At 38.7% G+C, this 15,444-nt stretch overlaps 1 protein-coding gene across 3 annotated transcripts in view; it reads left to right on the top strand.

The window, feature by feature from the left end:
• Positions 1–1,870: 1,870 nt before the first annotated feature.
• The window catches only part of LOC125454680 (vasculin-like), a 56,699-nt gene continuing 43,125 nt past the window's right edge, over positions 1,871–15,444 (top strand). The window contains exons 1-3 of one of the 3 annotated variants that reach the window (XM_048535725.2): positions 1,871–2,008; positions 5,211–5,382; positions 5,576–5,694. In XM_048535725.2, the coding sequence (XP_048391682.1) occupies positions 5,632–5,694 (63 nt within the window). In that variant the 5' untranslated portion in view covers positions 1,871–2,008; positions 5,211–5,382; positions 5,576–5,631. Of the gene's footprint in view, positions 2,009–2,054; positions 2,595–5,210; positions 5,383–5,575; positions 5,695–15,444 lie in introns of those variants that run through there. The other 2 variants (XM_048535733.2, XM_048535717.2) reach the window with 2 other exon arrangements.

The raw sequence follows: 15,444 nt of genomic DNA, 5'->3' as shown, positions 1-15,444 counted from the left end.
GAGTAGAGTTCTTTTTCAGGTTGAGATTGCTGAGCGCTTGCAAGTGCGCACTAAAACAGGATGGAGTCAGCATGATTTCATCATGGCAAGGTCATACCTGGCAAATCCATTAGAATTCTTTGAGGAAGTAACAAGCAAGTTAGACAAAGGATAGCCAGCATACATGATTACTTAGATTTCCAGAAGGTCTTTCACAATATGCTGCACAGGAGACTGATAAAAAAGAGCTCATACCCAGACACAAAAACAGAAGTTGCTGGAAAAGCTCAGCAGGTCTGGCAGCATCTGTGAAGAGAAATCAGAGTTAAAGTTTCGGTTCCGTTGACCCTTCCTTAGAACTGTTCCGAGGAAGGGTAATCAGATCTGAAACATTAACTCTGATTTTTCTTCACAGATGTTGCCAGACCTGCTGAGCTTTTTCAGCAATTTCTATTTTTGTTTCTTATTTACAACATCCACAGTTCTTGTGGTTTTTATTAAGAGCCCGTGGTGATAGGGGCAAGGTACTGGCATGGGTAGAGGATTGGTTGACTGGCAGATGGGTCTTTTTCAGAATGGCAGCGGCAATTAGTGAAGTTCCACATGGGTCTGTGTTGGCAACACAACTATTCATGTCAGACATCAACAATCTGAATGAAAGAGCTGACAGCATTGTTGCTAAGAGATAATGGGAACTGCAGATGCTGAAGAATCCAAGATAACAAAGTGTGAAGCTGGATGAACACAGCTGGCCAAGCAGCATCTCAGGAGCACAAAAGCTGCAAGGGTCCAGACCCGAAACGTCAGCTTTTGTGCTCCTGAGATGCTGCTTGGCCTGTTGTGTTCATCCAGCTTCACACTTTGTTAGCATTGTTGCTAAACTTGCCGATGACACAAAGATAGATGGACGGACAGTTTGAGTTGAGGAAGACGACAGGCTAGGAGATTGAGTAAAGAGGCAGATGGAATGCAACCTGGGAAAGTGTGAGGTTCTGCATCTTTGTAGGAAGAATTGAGGTGCAGATTATTCTCTAAATGGGGAAAGACCTCAGAAATCTGAAACACAGAGGGACTTGGGAGTTCTGGTTCTGGATTCTCTGGCGGTTAACATGCAATTTCATTTGGCAGTTAGGAATTCAAAAGCAATATTAGCATTCATTTCAAGATGGCCCTGTATTTAAGGATGTGCTGGTGTTGCAGGGAGTCCACAGAAGGTTTACAAGAATGATCTCAGAGATGAAGGGCCTGTCGTATGAAGAACAGTTGATGATCATGTACTTGACAGAGTTTAGAATATGAGGGGGGAACAGTTTGAAACTGAAAAGCCTGGACCTGGAGATATTTCCACTCAATCATGGAGCAGGTCAACTCAGGCTCCTACCCCCAGGGCAATACGATGGCTCAATGGTTAGCACTGCTGCCTGACGGCACCAGGGACCTGGGTTTGATTCCAGCCTCGAGAGACTGCCTGTGTGGAGTTTGCATATTCTCCCCGTGTCTGTGTGGGTAGCCTCCCACAGTCTGACGATGTGCAGGTTAGGTGGATGGGCCACGCTGAATCGTCCATAGTGGGAAATGCAAGGATAGGGTAGGGGATTGGTATGGGTGGGATGCTCTTCGGAGGATCGATGTGGACTTGATGGGCCGATTAGTCTGCTTCCACACCGTAGGGATTCTGTTCTATGATTCTGATCGATATTGGATTTAACTGCAATCTGAGTTTTCAATGTCCGCGTCGACCGACACAAACGATACACCACAGAACAGGCGACGCGCATGCTCAGCGGTGTCGCCCGGTGTCTGGTGGCGCGCAGGCGCATAGCTCAGGCGGCAGTGGCACGCAGGCGCAGAGGGGATTTTTCAGGGGGCTCGCCAAGGGTTGAGGGCGGATCTCGCGTGATCTGAAGCCTGGCCTTTAAATTTATTTTCCCATTGGATGACCCTTGGTGCAACGTCACTCCCTGCCGGGTCAAACAGTAAATTGTATTTAATTTCCAGATTACAGGTTAAAATGAAGTGCGTGGGAAAGGTGAGGTCGCTCAGTTGGTGATGGGAATGGCAGTATCCTGTTTGCCCAGTGCCCTGTTTATTGACCGAGATGGAAGTTTGTACTTTGCTTTTGTCCCTGATTTTTATTTTCGTCCTGACGTCATTGAAGCGACCGGCCCGTGTCGTCATCACGTGGTGCCTGATGTCGCTTAAGTTTAGAGATTGTGGAGGCGCTGGAAGAGTTTGAAGATTAATTTTGAATATAGAAAGGAGCCATCTCCCTGTCTCACTTTGGTTGCATCTGTATCTGTTGTTGGTGATGCTTTGTCCTTCCTGTGTTTGTAGTTTCTTCTCGCTTTCAAAACGGCCAATTTCCTAAACCTTTTCATTCATTCCGCTTTCCCAAATATTTACAAACGTGGAGAATTTCTGAGGCCTAATTGTCGCTGTTTGTAAACAAGAATAAGAAACAGTTGTTTGTTGGTTATACTTCACTTTTTGCTGCCAAGTTCTTGAAAGAATTTTCTTCTATTCAATTTGAGCATTAGTGAACGTACCATTAATTACATCAGAGTGTTGCTTCATGTAACTCAACTTCACTGTTATGCCGCGGGATATCTGCAACAGTAAGTGTATACTTAACATTTTCAGATGTGTCATTTAAATACAGCTTTTCATACTGACTCTTATTTGAATATTACTTAATATGCTGCTTGGTTAAATATGCTAAGAGTTCATTTTGAAATTGAGCCTAACTAATTTTTTAAGCCTTCAGTTTTTTGGGTTGTGGCCTAAAACCATTGCAAAATGTTGTTTCTAAAATTAACTTTAACTTTAACTTAAACTTTTTAAACCTGTGTAATATTTTTGTCTTTCTTTGTGTAAATTTAAAAAAAAATTTCAATTGTTGGTAACAAATGAAGAAAGTAAGGTACAGTTGGAGTAAAAACACTTGTTTTGGATACAAGGGTTGTGGCTAATTGGGAATTCTGAGCTAAAAAGTTTATAAACTTCTGTAAATGAAAATTTTAGCACATAGGTTGAACTCAACTCTTACCTTTACAACCTGCATCTGAAATTTTTTGGTAACTAGTCTTAATGTGCTTAAACTTACTGTCAATTTTTAACCTAGTTTTGCTTCTGTGGGGTGAGCTTCTTGCATTAAAGCTATGATATGAATGTTGTACTATCAGAAGAAGAGGGAATTTACATGAATATGTAGCCATGTTAGCATGAATGAGTGTCATCTTTGTCAAATCTCTGGTGTTTGAAGATGCAGAGTAATTGTCACATGAATTTCTGAAAATGATGTATGCTAGCTGAAATGACTTAATTGAAGAGGTATGAGCTAGTGAGGAGTATGCACTGAACTGAAAATTTGTCAGTACAAGGCTTTTTTTTGGTTGTACTGCTGTGGTGTGAAGAATCAGAATTACGAGAGAAATTAAGAATGACTTGGACTTTGAAAAGTATCATGTGCCATCGTATGTGAATACACCAATCCCCCCTCCTTTTGGCATCTGAAATGATGCAAAGTATTTATTAGTTCATTTTCTAAAGATGTTCCTGAAGTGGATTCCACCCATCTCTTAACTTTCAGCTAATGGTGGTCACTAAATGAATGGTTAAACTTAAAGGGTGAAGTGATGGTTAGTGTAAGAAATAACAGTAGAAAAAAATTCAAGTAGTAAATTAGATGCTACTTTTCTGAACTTGCTGTGAAGAGACCTTGGTAGAAGAAAGTAAAGAGAGGTTTAATCTGGCTGCATTCTGTTTGAAATGCTGGATGCTGACACCTGCTGCCAACAGAAGGGAAAAATGTTTTGTTTATCAGTATTATTGACATTCCTCACATTGAGTACAAATGCTCTATTGATTTGTATGAGGGAAAATAAGATGTATTGGTAGTCTCTTTGCTATTTACAATAACCAAGTTTTCAAATGAGAGCCAGGTATCAGGTGAAGTTGATGTTGAGAATTTAAGGCACCTAGTGTATTTGTTTGAAGTGTTTTCTATTAATTTGTGCAAACTGCCACCTTTGCGAAGTGGCAGTTCATATTCATTCCTACCAGGTCTTGAAGAACTGGGAGGATGGCATGTTGGGAAGGATATATTTTGCTATTGGTGATTGTCAGCATGATTATCTTTTGTAGTTTTAGGTCTTTAATAACTGTATTTTACCTATGCGTATCGATTAGGTGCTGTTGATTTCCATCAAGACTTTGATATTAGTTGATCAAACTAGATATAAATGAATATCTCGGTAGAAACTGCATCCTTGGTGAATAAGTGGGTATTTTTGGGTAAATTGTATGATAGTATTCATGTTTAAACTTGTGTAAGTTTAAGTAAGAAAGAAAATAGCTATATTCAATATCCGTTCACCTCACTTTTTGTAGTTCTGACAGGTTGCCTAGTTACAGTAGAAGTGTAACAGAACACGTCTGTTTATCCATGTTGCAGTTTTGAGTTGCTGTTATGTCAAGATTAATTGGCTTCCTTTTGATCTGTTCCTTTTCTAATCAGTGTACAGTATTATTTTAAGTAACTTCTGTTCCTTTTTAAGGTATGACTTCAGTGAATTCAATTTTAAGCACTTCATGAAAACCTTGAGTTTGTGAATGAACATAGTACACTTTATAGGGTTAAAGGTGTAGCATGATTTAACTACATAAATGACTTCAGTGCTAGGTATTGCTTGGTGCAGTAGGGTTTTGTGCTTGGCTGTGAGGTAGCTTTCACTTACTTTCTGTCTGGAAATAAACATTGCTACAGTTACGCCACTATTGATAGCTCTTTTTGTACCAAGTCTTTATTTTTCTTTTCTATATTGTCCTCATTATTTATCTTGCTTAGTATAATCTCCATAGGAAATGGTAATATTTATGGAGTTGTGAACCTTTTCAGATTTTTCTCCACTTTTTTTCAACTAGCCTCCATGGGCTGAAGTAGGTGCAATATTTGTGTACATTCTAACACTAGAAAGAATACAAGTTTTACTGAGAACCAAAGCTTCATATTATTGACTTTTTTAAAAAAAAGTCCACACTCTATACATCATTAACTGCCCAAACTGGTAGTAATGATTATCTACTACTCATTGCATTTCCTAAGGCACATTGCAATTATTTCACTGCAAAAAAAAGCACTTTGTGTAAAAATTCTCACCAACAAATCAGATGGACAAGGTACATTGGATTTCTTGACAATGTCTAATTTCCTTTCATGTACATTTCTACAGTTTTCCAACCTTTTATCAGGTTCATACAGCAATAAATGCTGATGCGGTTAAAACTGGAAAAATGAATCTTTGAATGACCCTTGGGTTGTGCTGCGATGAAAAGAAGCAGAGTCGTGTGGTGCTGTTGCTGGGAAGTTCACACTGTGGAATTGCTCCCTTTTGGTGAAGAAAGGTACATTGATAGATCCTGAATTATGATAAGACAATAATGCACTGATCTGTTGCTAGCCTTTGTTATTTTCTAATTTTTCATTCTTAAAAAAACAACGACAAATAAAAAGGTTAAAATAGGTTTTGTTTATTCTGAGTTACATTGAGGAAACAGAAGTCGACTCAAGATAATCATATGTATTTTACACTTATAGGGATCTGCCATGAGGTGTTGATACCATATTTTAAAACCCTGAGACATAGGACCTAAATGGCGCAGCATGACTTTGCTCCAGCCTGGCTTAATTTTCCAACTCCACCTTCATCAACTAAGGTATTAGAATACACCATTTAACTTTTGCATTTTCTGATATTTGAACAGCTCACTTTTTTGGTTCACAATATTTGTTTCACAAGGATTCTTTTGTGTACAAGTGGAATATTCAATTCTTATAACTGCAGTACGTAAGAATGTGTTTTTTCTAGTTGAGGACGAATGTTGCTTGTGCTTTGTTTTGTAAACTGATTTTAATTGGACTGTTTAATTAAGTTGTAATATGGATTTTTAAAAAATCTATTATTTCCTTGTAATAGATTAACTCTTGAAATCTCAGTGACTGCTTTCCATTGATCAAGTGTTAAATCTTGTTTTTCAATATAAATTGGAATGCACTAACTTCTATTATTAGACATAAAACATAAAAATTTCAGAGCATAAATTGTAGCCATTTGGCCTCTTAATTGTCTGTGTCCTCTTTTTGGTAGAGAATTCAAAATGAATGCAGTTTCCCCAAAATGTGTTTTTACTTTCTTTGCACTCAGTTTTCTTTTAAATGATGCAATCATACTTCAACTGCTCAGAGTTGCAATAAAATTCCAAATTTCAATAATTTCAGACCACAAATTTAGAACCTGCGCGTTGTTTGGAAGGCGTATTAGCACAAAATGATTAACATTGCAAAAATGTAATACAAATAAACTGATCATTTTTGGTTTGGCTGGTTGTAACTAGCAGGGAACCACATAATATCACTTCGACTTCGCTTGTAATGTTATGTTCTGTCTTTAGGTGAGGGATCTAGTCATGTTTAGTCAAGTGGTGGCAGATGTCGTGGGTGGGTCGCAGGTAAGAAAATCAGCTGAGGAGTTGGAGAAGAATATGAGAACAGCAGAAACAGGAGAAGGTGTAAACATTTGGCCCATTGTTCTTGCATTGTGTTCAGTAAAATCATACCTTGATCTGCTTAGATGATCCCCAGTATCATGTCTTCGGCTTACGAGCTGTGGTTGGACAGATACGTACTCAGTGGAGTTGCGAAGAATGAGGGGCGATTATCATCGGAACATAGGATCCTTAAGGGACTTAGGATAAATGTTGAAAGCAAGGTTCATCCTGTGGGAGAGCCTAAGACTAGAGAACGTAGTCTCAGAATAAAGTGGTGCCAAATTTCAGACTGAGATGAGGAGTAATTTCTTGTCATAGCAGGTGCAAGTCTCTGGAACGCCTTGTCACAGAGAGCTGTGGGGGCAGAGCTCTTGTGCACGTTTTAGGCTGGGATAGCTACTTGATGAGTAGGGGAATCAAGGGTTCCGGGTTAAGGGCAGTAAAGTCTCTAAGTGAGGAGTGCCGGATCAGCCATGATCTTATTGAATGGCAGAATAGGCTCAGGACTGAATGACCTACTTCTGTTCCCTTATTTTTATGGTTTCTGTCTTTTTAACCCACCCTCCTGTAGCCCCTTTCACTTATGTTTTGTTTTCTCTCTCAACTTTGTATCACCAGCAAATGTGGGTACGTCACGCATGGTTCCTGTATTTGAGTCATTGCAGTTACAAATATCTGCATTCTAATGATTGATTGCCCTGGTACCCCACGGGCTACAGTAAACAATCCTGAAAATAATCCACTCTTTGCTTACTATTTTTGAATTGTTAACTAAACTTTATTTGGTGCTAATCTAACACTCCTGATCTCATGAATGCTAAATGTGCACAGTCTCCGTTATGAAATGCTTTTTGAAAAGCTAAATGCACAAGATTGGTTGGCTTCTATCTATCCTGCTTATTACAGTCTTAAAAACGCCTAAGTTTGTCAAGGCATTTCCTTTTCAAAAATGTTGTGTCACTGATTCTTTTGACAGTGCCCTTACGTTAGTGACCTCCTGGTTCTTAATCTTACAAGGCTTACGAGGAGGTGAATGGTGATGGGTTCTTTGCTTTTAACCACAAACAACATTTCTGGAGCAGAATTGTTTGGATATGCTTCCATTAGCAAGATTAGTTACATTATCTACATTATCTGCTATTCCAATGATTTTCTGGCTGATCTTGCACATTCCACACAGCAGCCTTCAGTTGATGCAAAATGCTGCCAGTATCGTAATACTCATTTATGCTTTGAACCGAATGTTTTCTTCTGATATCTTGAGGTTAATGTTCTCGTCTTGGTATTCTGATTGACATTGACATTTAAGATGTGGAGATGCCAGTGTTGGAGTGGAGTGGCCAAAGTTAGGATTCACACAACATCAGGTTACAGTCCAGCAGGTTTATTTGAAATCATACGCTTTCAGAGCACTGCTCTTTCATTTAGGTGAAGGAGCAGTGCTCTGAAAGCTTGTGACTTCAGATAAACCTCTTGGACAAAACCTGGTGCCGTGTGAGTTCTGACTATTAAGATTAGAGTGTTGGGCCTTTTTTCTTGCCATTTCTTTAATTGCCTCTTGCCTTGAATCTCTAAGGTCTTTGGTATTCCAAATTTAATCCTCTTGAGCATCCTAAATTTCATTTTGTCCACGACTGAAGGCTGTTCCTTGAGCTACGGAGGCCCAAAGCTTTGAAATTGTGCCTAAAACCCATAAGATGTTTTGTTTTTCTGACTTCGTCTCAAAATGTCAGTGCATGCCTGTGAATTGTCATACTATGTAAGTACTTTTTGCAGTAATCACTGTTTCCCGGATCCATTTGCTGGTTGTGAAAGTTTTACTCTTTCTTCTTGGTCGTTTGAATCATTTGTACCTTCTGGATGTCTAAAGGATGGGTTTCTGTTTTTGCAGTTGGGAAAGTAGGCCCAAAATGTGCTTGAGATGGTGTTGACTCGGTTGTACTACAATTTGCAGTATCAAGCATAGAATTTTACATGAAACAGTGCATTTGTCGTATAACAGAATGTAATTCTCTTTCAGTGCAAAGTTGTCTTTGTATTTAATATTGATAGCCTGTTGCAGTTTCCTTTAGTGCAGTTGAAAACAAATTTGTTGACACAAACGATTAAAGTTGTGCAGTTCTTCTGAGTTATCACGGTTAATTCACTGAAAATGATTTGAAAAGATGTCTAGTGAATGGGAGTTGTCTAATTGGATGGTTCTGGATGGTCCTAATGTGTGATACAAATTGTGAGTGGCTTTCTTTGTATAACTCCATGATTCTTTGATCCACTTAACTGGTGAAAACTAATCCTTCTCAAAGTTAACTTTTTCTTGACTTATGTAAAATCATTATCTTAAACATGTAGTACCAATGAGAGAGCATAGGCAGTCTTTCTAAATCAGCAGGATCTCTGAGTTTGAGGTTTTGTGACTAGTTTTGTTGCTGGGGTCTGATATGAATGAATTGCTTTGAAACAGTAAACTATTGTGGAAACCATCGGCACATGTGGGTTTTGGTGTAACTTCAGTTGTTGTGCATGGATTTGACTGTGGTTGAACCTTTAAAGGAAAACCAACAGATAATCTACCCCTTTTTTTTCCAGGCCCTTTTCTAAAATTTGTGTCTGTCTTCTTGCATTTCAAATAATGTCCCTACTAATCCTTTTTCTTTTAAGCTGACAAAGTATTGGAATGCAAGATCCATGAGTGACACTTCTTGGTTGCCCGATCTGTCTTATCGGTATTTTTTTCCATTGCTTAAGAGTAAGGGGCTAGACGTGATTTTTGTTTGCTTAATGTAAACTGTAAGAGGATGTTGGAATATTCAAACTTTGTTTTTTTTAAATAAAAAACTTTGTGTAATATACTGCTAAAGAGTTATTTTTCTTGTAAATGAGTTAGTTGGATCTTTAACTTAAAAGTGAAAACCAGCAATATTTTTCATTAAAATGTTGTGAATTTATTCATTTTTGTAGATGTTGATAGTTTGGAAGGTCATTCAAAATAACACCTGCACCTGGAGTGAATTGCAATGCATTTGTAGAATGTACAAAATTTCAGTCCTCACAATTTAGATTAACATTTGCAGTCTTAATGCTGAAAAGTAATTATGCCTATTCCCACTGTTATTTGGTTTCTATTGAGATGTAAAATGCTTTCCTTCACTCACTTATGACCATTTTACAGAGATTGATGCTTTTTGGCGTGCCTCATACATTTTTAAGACAAAAAGTTAAAATAAAGCATTTGTTATTGATTTTGGTCAGATCTTTCATGCACTATTTAACATAGTACAGAAGTGCTGTTATGTATTCCTTGAGATCTCTTTCTTCTATGGTAGACTAATTTTCCAACAAGTTCGTTAATAGCAGGCAAAACAAAGGCGAGTTTTGAATGGGAGGTTGAGCAAAAATTACGTTTCCACAAACTCCTTGCATTATGTAGCATTCATCACTGACATCCAGGACTCTGCAAAATAATATGAATTGGACAGAAGTGTTAACTAAATGTCCCTGTCATCTGAATGGAAATGCAGACAAAACGATGAAGGGCACATCAAAATGGAAACAAACAGGAACCATTGAGAATTCACTTGGATTCCTTATGAACACTTCAATACCTGGACACCAAAATGGTGGATATTAGTGTGGTCTTGGTAGTATTGTATTTTGCTAACTCTCTTTGTAACTTTGGCTTTTTTCCAAGGTTATTTCCATAATCTGAGCACATTTTGGTTTCCCATCCAATAATTCCAGCTCATGTCTCAAGAATTATTGTAATTGCGTTGACATTGTAGTTGGAAATGCCACATACTTGTGTCCATCTTTGTAAACTCAAATTCAGTCATAGAGAATATTGTTTCAATGTACACAGTGTTCTGTTACATATATTATGTACATTGTTAGCAATTGATGAAATAATTATGATGCTCATGCCTCCGACATTGACATCAAGTCGCTTGTAAACTTAACCAGTGAAATGTTTTCCGTTGTGAACATCTTTTACAGACTTTGGTTTTTCATTCTCTCATGCATTATCTTGTGTTGAGACACACAGCTTAAATGTGTGAATAGTACATGTACATAATACAGAGCAGGATTCAAAAGGATTCAGAGTTGTCTAACAAGTCATTATATCAGTTTTAAAATGTTAAGTTTTTGTTTTACCTGTCAAAATGTCATAAGCTTTGTTGAGACATGATGTTTTTTATCACTTTGGTCACTGATGTGAAGGTGCTTAATCATCCTAGCACTATATAAATTGAACATTTTCTGTACTGTGCATTATATTTGTCAAAACAGCCTGTCTGAACAGGTTGATTGAAATATTTGAAATTATTGGGAATGTTTCTCCGTTTTCAGTCTGCCTGGTATTTCACGACAGGGGCCAGAGTTTGAGTAGCATTTGTTTTTAAAAAGTCTACTTTCAACCATCATTGGCCCCATAGACATTTCAGTCACCCTGTATGGCATGTTATGACACATCAAGGTCAGGTGGGACTTGAATCTGGACCTTTGTGCCCAAAGGTCAGGGCACTAAGGGGATTTTTATTTTGCCTCTGGGGAATCCCAACAAACCAAATAGGCTGCTTTTGATCCCAACAAGAAAGCCAATTTATTGAGGTTTGACTTTTGCTTAATATTCAAGCCAAAAGCAAAACTGAATTTACACTTGAATTAGGCAAATTGCACTCCAATCTAAGTTACTTCCTGACTGCGCGAACATACAACAAAGATAGATGTGACAGGTTTAGTAGATAGTTTGCTTTGCATGTACAGTCCATTTTCCAAGTCATAAAACCTGCGTTTACTCTGTTAGAATTCCAGCTTGCTTTTTCCAGGGCTTAGCCTTATCCCTAACCAAGAACAACTTTTTAGGCCATCCCAAGTTCAAATGGCATAGCCTTCACCAACAACACAGGTTTGTAGAATCCCCTCAAATCTGACCGCAGTGGTTAATCCATGGAGTCAAGACCCAGGTCTGAGCAACCAAAACCATTGCACAGCAGTTGTGTTTGTCTACTGCAGTCTCCTGGCACCTGTTTCCATCCTTAGCTTGCACGTACTGTACCAAGCCAATGAGATCTCAAGTTGAACAGTATTGTTAAACAAAATCTACTTTGAACCATTGTCACTCTTTTCTGTAAACTTGAAATATCCATTTACGCTTTCATTTTCTTCGACCTAAATATCCAGTTTTTCTTTGAGCTGAAGTTTCTGTTTCTGCTTCTGTTTCACTTATGTTCTGGCTGAACAAAGAAAATATGAGCTTTGAAACCATGGACTCCATTGCACATTCTCTCTCAAACTTGACAGACATAGGAATTCGCTTTAAATCCAGCCTACAAACAGGTCAACCTACCCATCTTTGTGGTTGTGACGCTATATAAAATTAACCCATGTAGTCTCTATTCCATTGCTAATAGCTGTAAGATAATTGAAAACTGTACCATGTTCAGTTGAAACTTGCCTATGCATTATTTGTAGTGCATTGGTTTGTGTTACATACAGGTTTCTCCATTTTTCTTGTAACTTGGTAATGCCACTTGTTTTAACTTGGCTCTGTTAAATAAATAAAAATAGGAATTAGATGCCAGTGTGATTCATAACCAATTTGCTTGTTATCAGAAGCTGGAGATAAAAACGCTGATGTTGGACATGACAAGGAAATCACTGGAATGTTCAAGGATTCAGTACCTGAGTTATTAGGTCAGAAGAAAACTTCAGCATTTGGAATTAATTACCAAATCATGCTTGAACATTTCTGTTAGGATTTTTAGGCTGTGCTAGATGTTTTCCGCTTATTTGACATGAATGACCGTTTTCATAAGCAATGCCTTCAAATTGAAGTGTGATTCTTTGTTTTTGTTTTACAATGACTCGTCATTTGGCATTGTCCGAGATTAAACTGTGGCTAGTATGATTTGGTCTTCAGAAATGACAAGGTCATTGAGTTAATGACAGTGACATTAGTCAATGACGTAAGAGTTGGACAGATAAATGGCAGATGGAGTTCAATCTGGGCAAACGCAAGGTGATGCATTTTGGAAGAGCAAACTCTGCAGTAAATGGAAAAGTCCAGGGGAAAATTGATGTCCAGAGAGATCTGGGTGTTCAGGTCCATTGTTCCCTGAACGTGGCAACATAGGCCAATAGGGTGGTCAAGAAGGCACACATGCTTTCCTTCATCGGACGGGGTATTGCGTACAAGAGTTGGCAGGTCATGTTGCGGTTGTAGAACACTTTGGTTTGGCCTCATTTGGAATACTGTGTACAGTTCTGGTCGTCACATTACCAAAAGGATGTGGATGCTTTGGAGAGGGTGCAGAGGAGGTTCACTAGGATGTTGCCTGGTATGGAGGGTGCTAGCTATGAAGAGAGGTTGAGTGGATTAGGATTATTTTCATTAGAAAGACGGCGATTGAGGGGGGGGGGACCTGATTTGAGGTCTACAAAAGTATGAGGGGTATAGACAGGGTGGATAGCAAGAAGCTTTTTCCCAGAGTGGGCGCCTCAATTACTAGGGGTCATGAGTTCCAAGTGAGAGGAGCAAAGTTTAAGGGAGATATGCATGGAAAGTCCATTATGCAGAGGGTGGTGGGTGCCTGGAACGCGTTGCCAGTGGAAGTGGTAGACACAGATATGATAGTGTCTTTTAAGATGTATCTGGACAGGTAAGTGGGTGGGCAAGGAGCAAAGGGATACAGACCCTTAGAAAATAGATGACAGAGGATCTTGATCAGCGCCATCTTGGAGGGCCGAAGGGCCTGTTCCTGTAATGTAATTTTCTTTGTTCTTTGTCTCTCTCACGCTGTTTCCCGTGCTATCTCTTGCGCTCTCTGTCTTCATCTTTGGGCAACTGAATACTCCCTTTCCATCCTTGTGGTTTAGGCGATTATCTGAGCCCAGTTTGAAAGGTAAACTTTTAAATAATAACAAGAAATTAAATCAGAATTAATTGTTTAGAACATAATTTTGTTAATTCCCAGCTTCAAAGCTAAAGAACTGTATTGCTTTTCTAACTCTACTCGTAATTCAAGACTGAATTATTACCTATTATCCAAGTTTGATGTGAGACTGCTACCTTTGTGGAACCTTGTTTGCTGTCTCCCCACAGTGCTTTACAAAAGAGCAGGAGGAATTGCTAAACAGATCAAAAAGTGCCAAATATACTACTAGCCAAGGCATAAAGCAATCATTCAGTTAGTGAATGTTGTTTTGTAGATGATGCTTATCAGTAACAACCTGATTCATCCAACCTTGGAAATTCTCCCCTGCTTTTTCAGTCTCTGTAAATCACTTCTCAAACAGTGGCTGTTTCCTGAACGAAATGCTATAATTTCAAATATCTGATACTTTGACACATAATCATTCTGAACTAAATTTCAAAACAGCTAGCTGGAGAGCTTGAAACTTTGTCTGTGCTGTAATTTGGAAACTTGCCTATGCATTCCTCGGGAGTCAGTTAACTCATTTGGCTGGAGAGTTCACAACAGTGCAGGTCCAGATCCCACACTGGCTGAGGGTACGGTGAAAGTCAGTGATTCTCAACCTGCCCTAACTTTTTAAAGTGTGGTGACCCTCAAGTTTAACCACCACTAGTTAAGCCTCTCTAATGAGGCAAGGTATTCCCTTGTGGCACTAAAGTATAAGTAATCAACCTAAAGCTGGTCTGTGCAGCTAAAGGCTTGAATGAGTCAAGGAGATTGTGATCATGATATGATACAAGGACTGAAGTGTGCATGTAAACATCCTTCTGTTCTAGGGAGCAAGTGGTTAGGTGCTGATGGTGGATTATGAATCATTAGCATGAATCACAGCGTTGGTTTGCAGGTGCAGCAGGTATTTCAGGCAAATGGAATATTGTCTTTTAATTGCTAGAGGGATCAACTTTAAAACTGTGGAGGTTATGCTACAGCTCTGAAACTAGTAAGGCCACATCTGGAGTACTGTGTACAGTTTTGGTCTTCTTTTATTGAGAGAGGCTGGTCTGGCACTGGAGGGCATGTAGAAGAAATTCACTACGCTGATGGTGCAGTTAAGAGGGTTGTCTCATGAAGAGAGATTGTCTAGGCCAGGAGTGTACTCATTGGAATTTAGAAAGTGGAGGCATCTTACAGAAGCATGTAAAATTTGTGAAAGGAATAGCTAAGATAGAAGCAAGAAGGTTGCTTCCATTCCTTCTGAGGAAGGATCACTGGACGCGAAACGTTAACTGCTGCCAGACCTCCTGAGCTTCTCCAGCAGCTTTGTTTTTGTCACTACCCAAAATGCTGTGCTCACTTCCATATATTCACATGAAAAGCTGATTGAAAGTAGAACTATGCCTGTAAAATACAAAATTAAAAGATACGATTTAGTTCCCTCAGCTTTTAGTTTTTCAAAGCCTAATTCATTTCAAGGATAGTGTGTTTGGAGATAACTGAAGAAAATTATTTCATATTAGACTATTCACAATATATTTATTTGTTTATGGAGTTTTCAGTGATTTGTAATCAAGATTTGAGCTTCGTACTTAAGGTTCCTGAATTTATCTTTCAGACAGATTCAATTCAACTATGTTGTATGTTGTTTGTGGCGGATGTCCAACGAAAGAATGTTAGATGACAACAAATTAACTGCAAAGGCAGAAATTCACTTTATAATTCACTAAGGGGGGATGAAGTTCATGTTGAGTCTGTTGTGTGGCTACGTGGGGAGTGCCTGCCAGTGTTGTCTGATACAACTTAAAGGTGATGTACAAAATCAGCTTGATGTCGTAGGCAACGCTGAGTCATAAAATTGTGGATTGAAGTCGAGCTTCAGGACTTGTCTGTCTGTGAAGCAGCTAAATCTTGCATTGTCTGAAACGCTCTTTGTTCTGTAAGATGTAATTGGTTTTTTTTTGGTTACATCTGAAACCAGAAGATGGTATCCTTCTAAAAACTGACTTAATGG

This window comes from Stegostoma tigrinum, chromosome 1 (genome assembly GCF_030684315.1).
Source record: "Stegostoma tigrinum isolate sSteTig4 chromosome 1, sSteTig4.hap1, whole genome shotgun sequence".
NCBI classification, from domain to species: Eukaryota; Metazoa; Chordata; class Chondrichthyes; order Orectolobiformes; family Stegostomatidae; genus Stegostoma; species Stegostoma tigrinum.
This window is presented reverse-complemented; position numbering and strand designations above follow the sequence as displayed.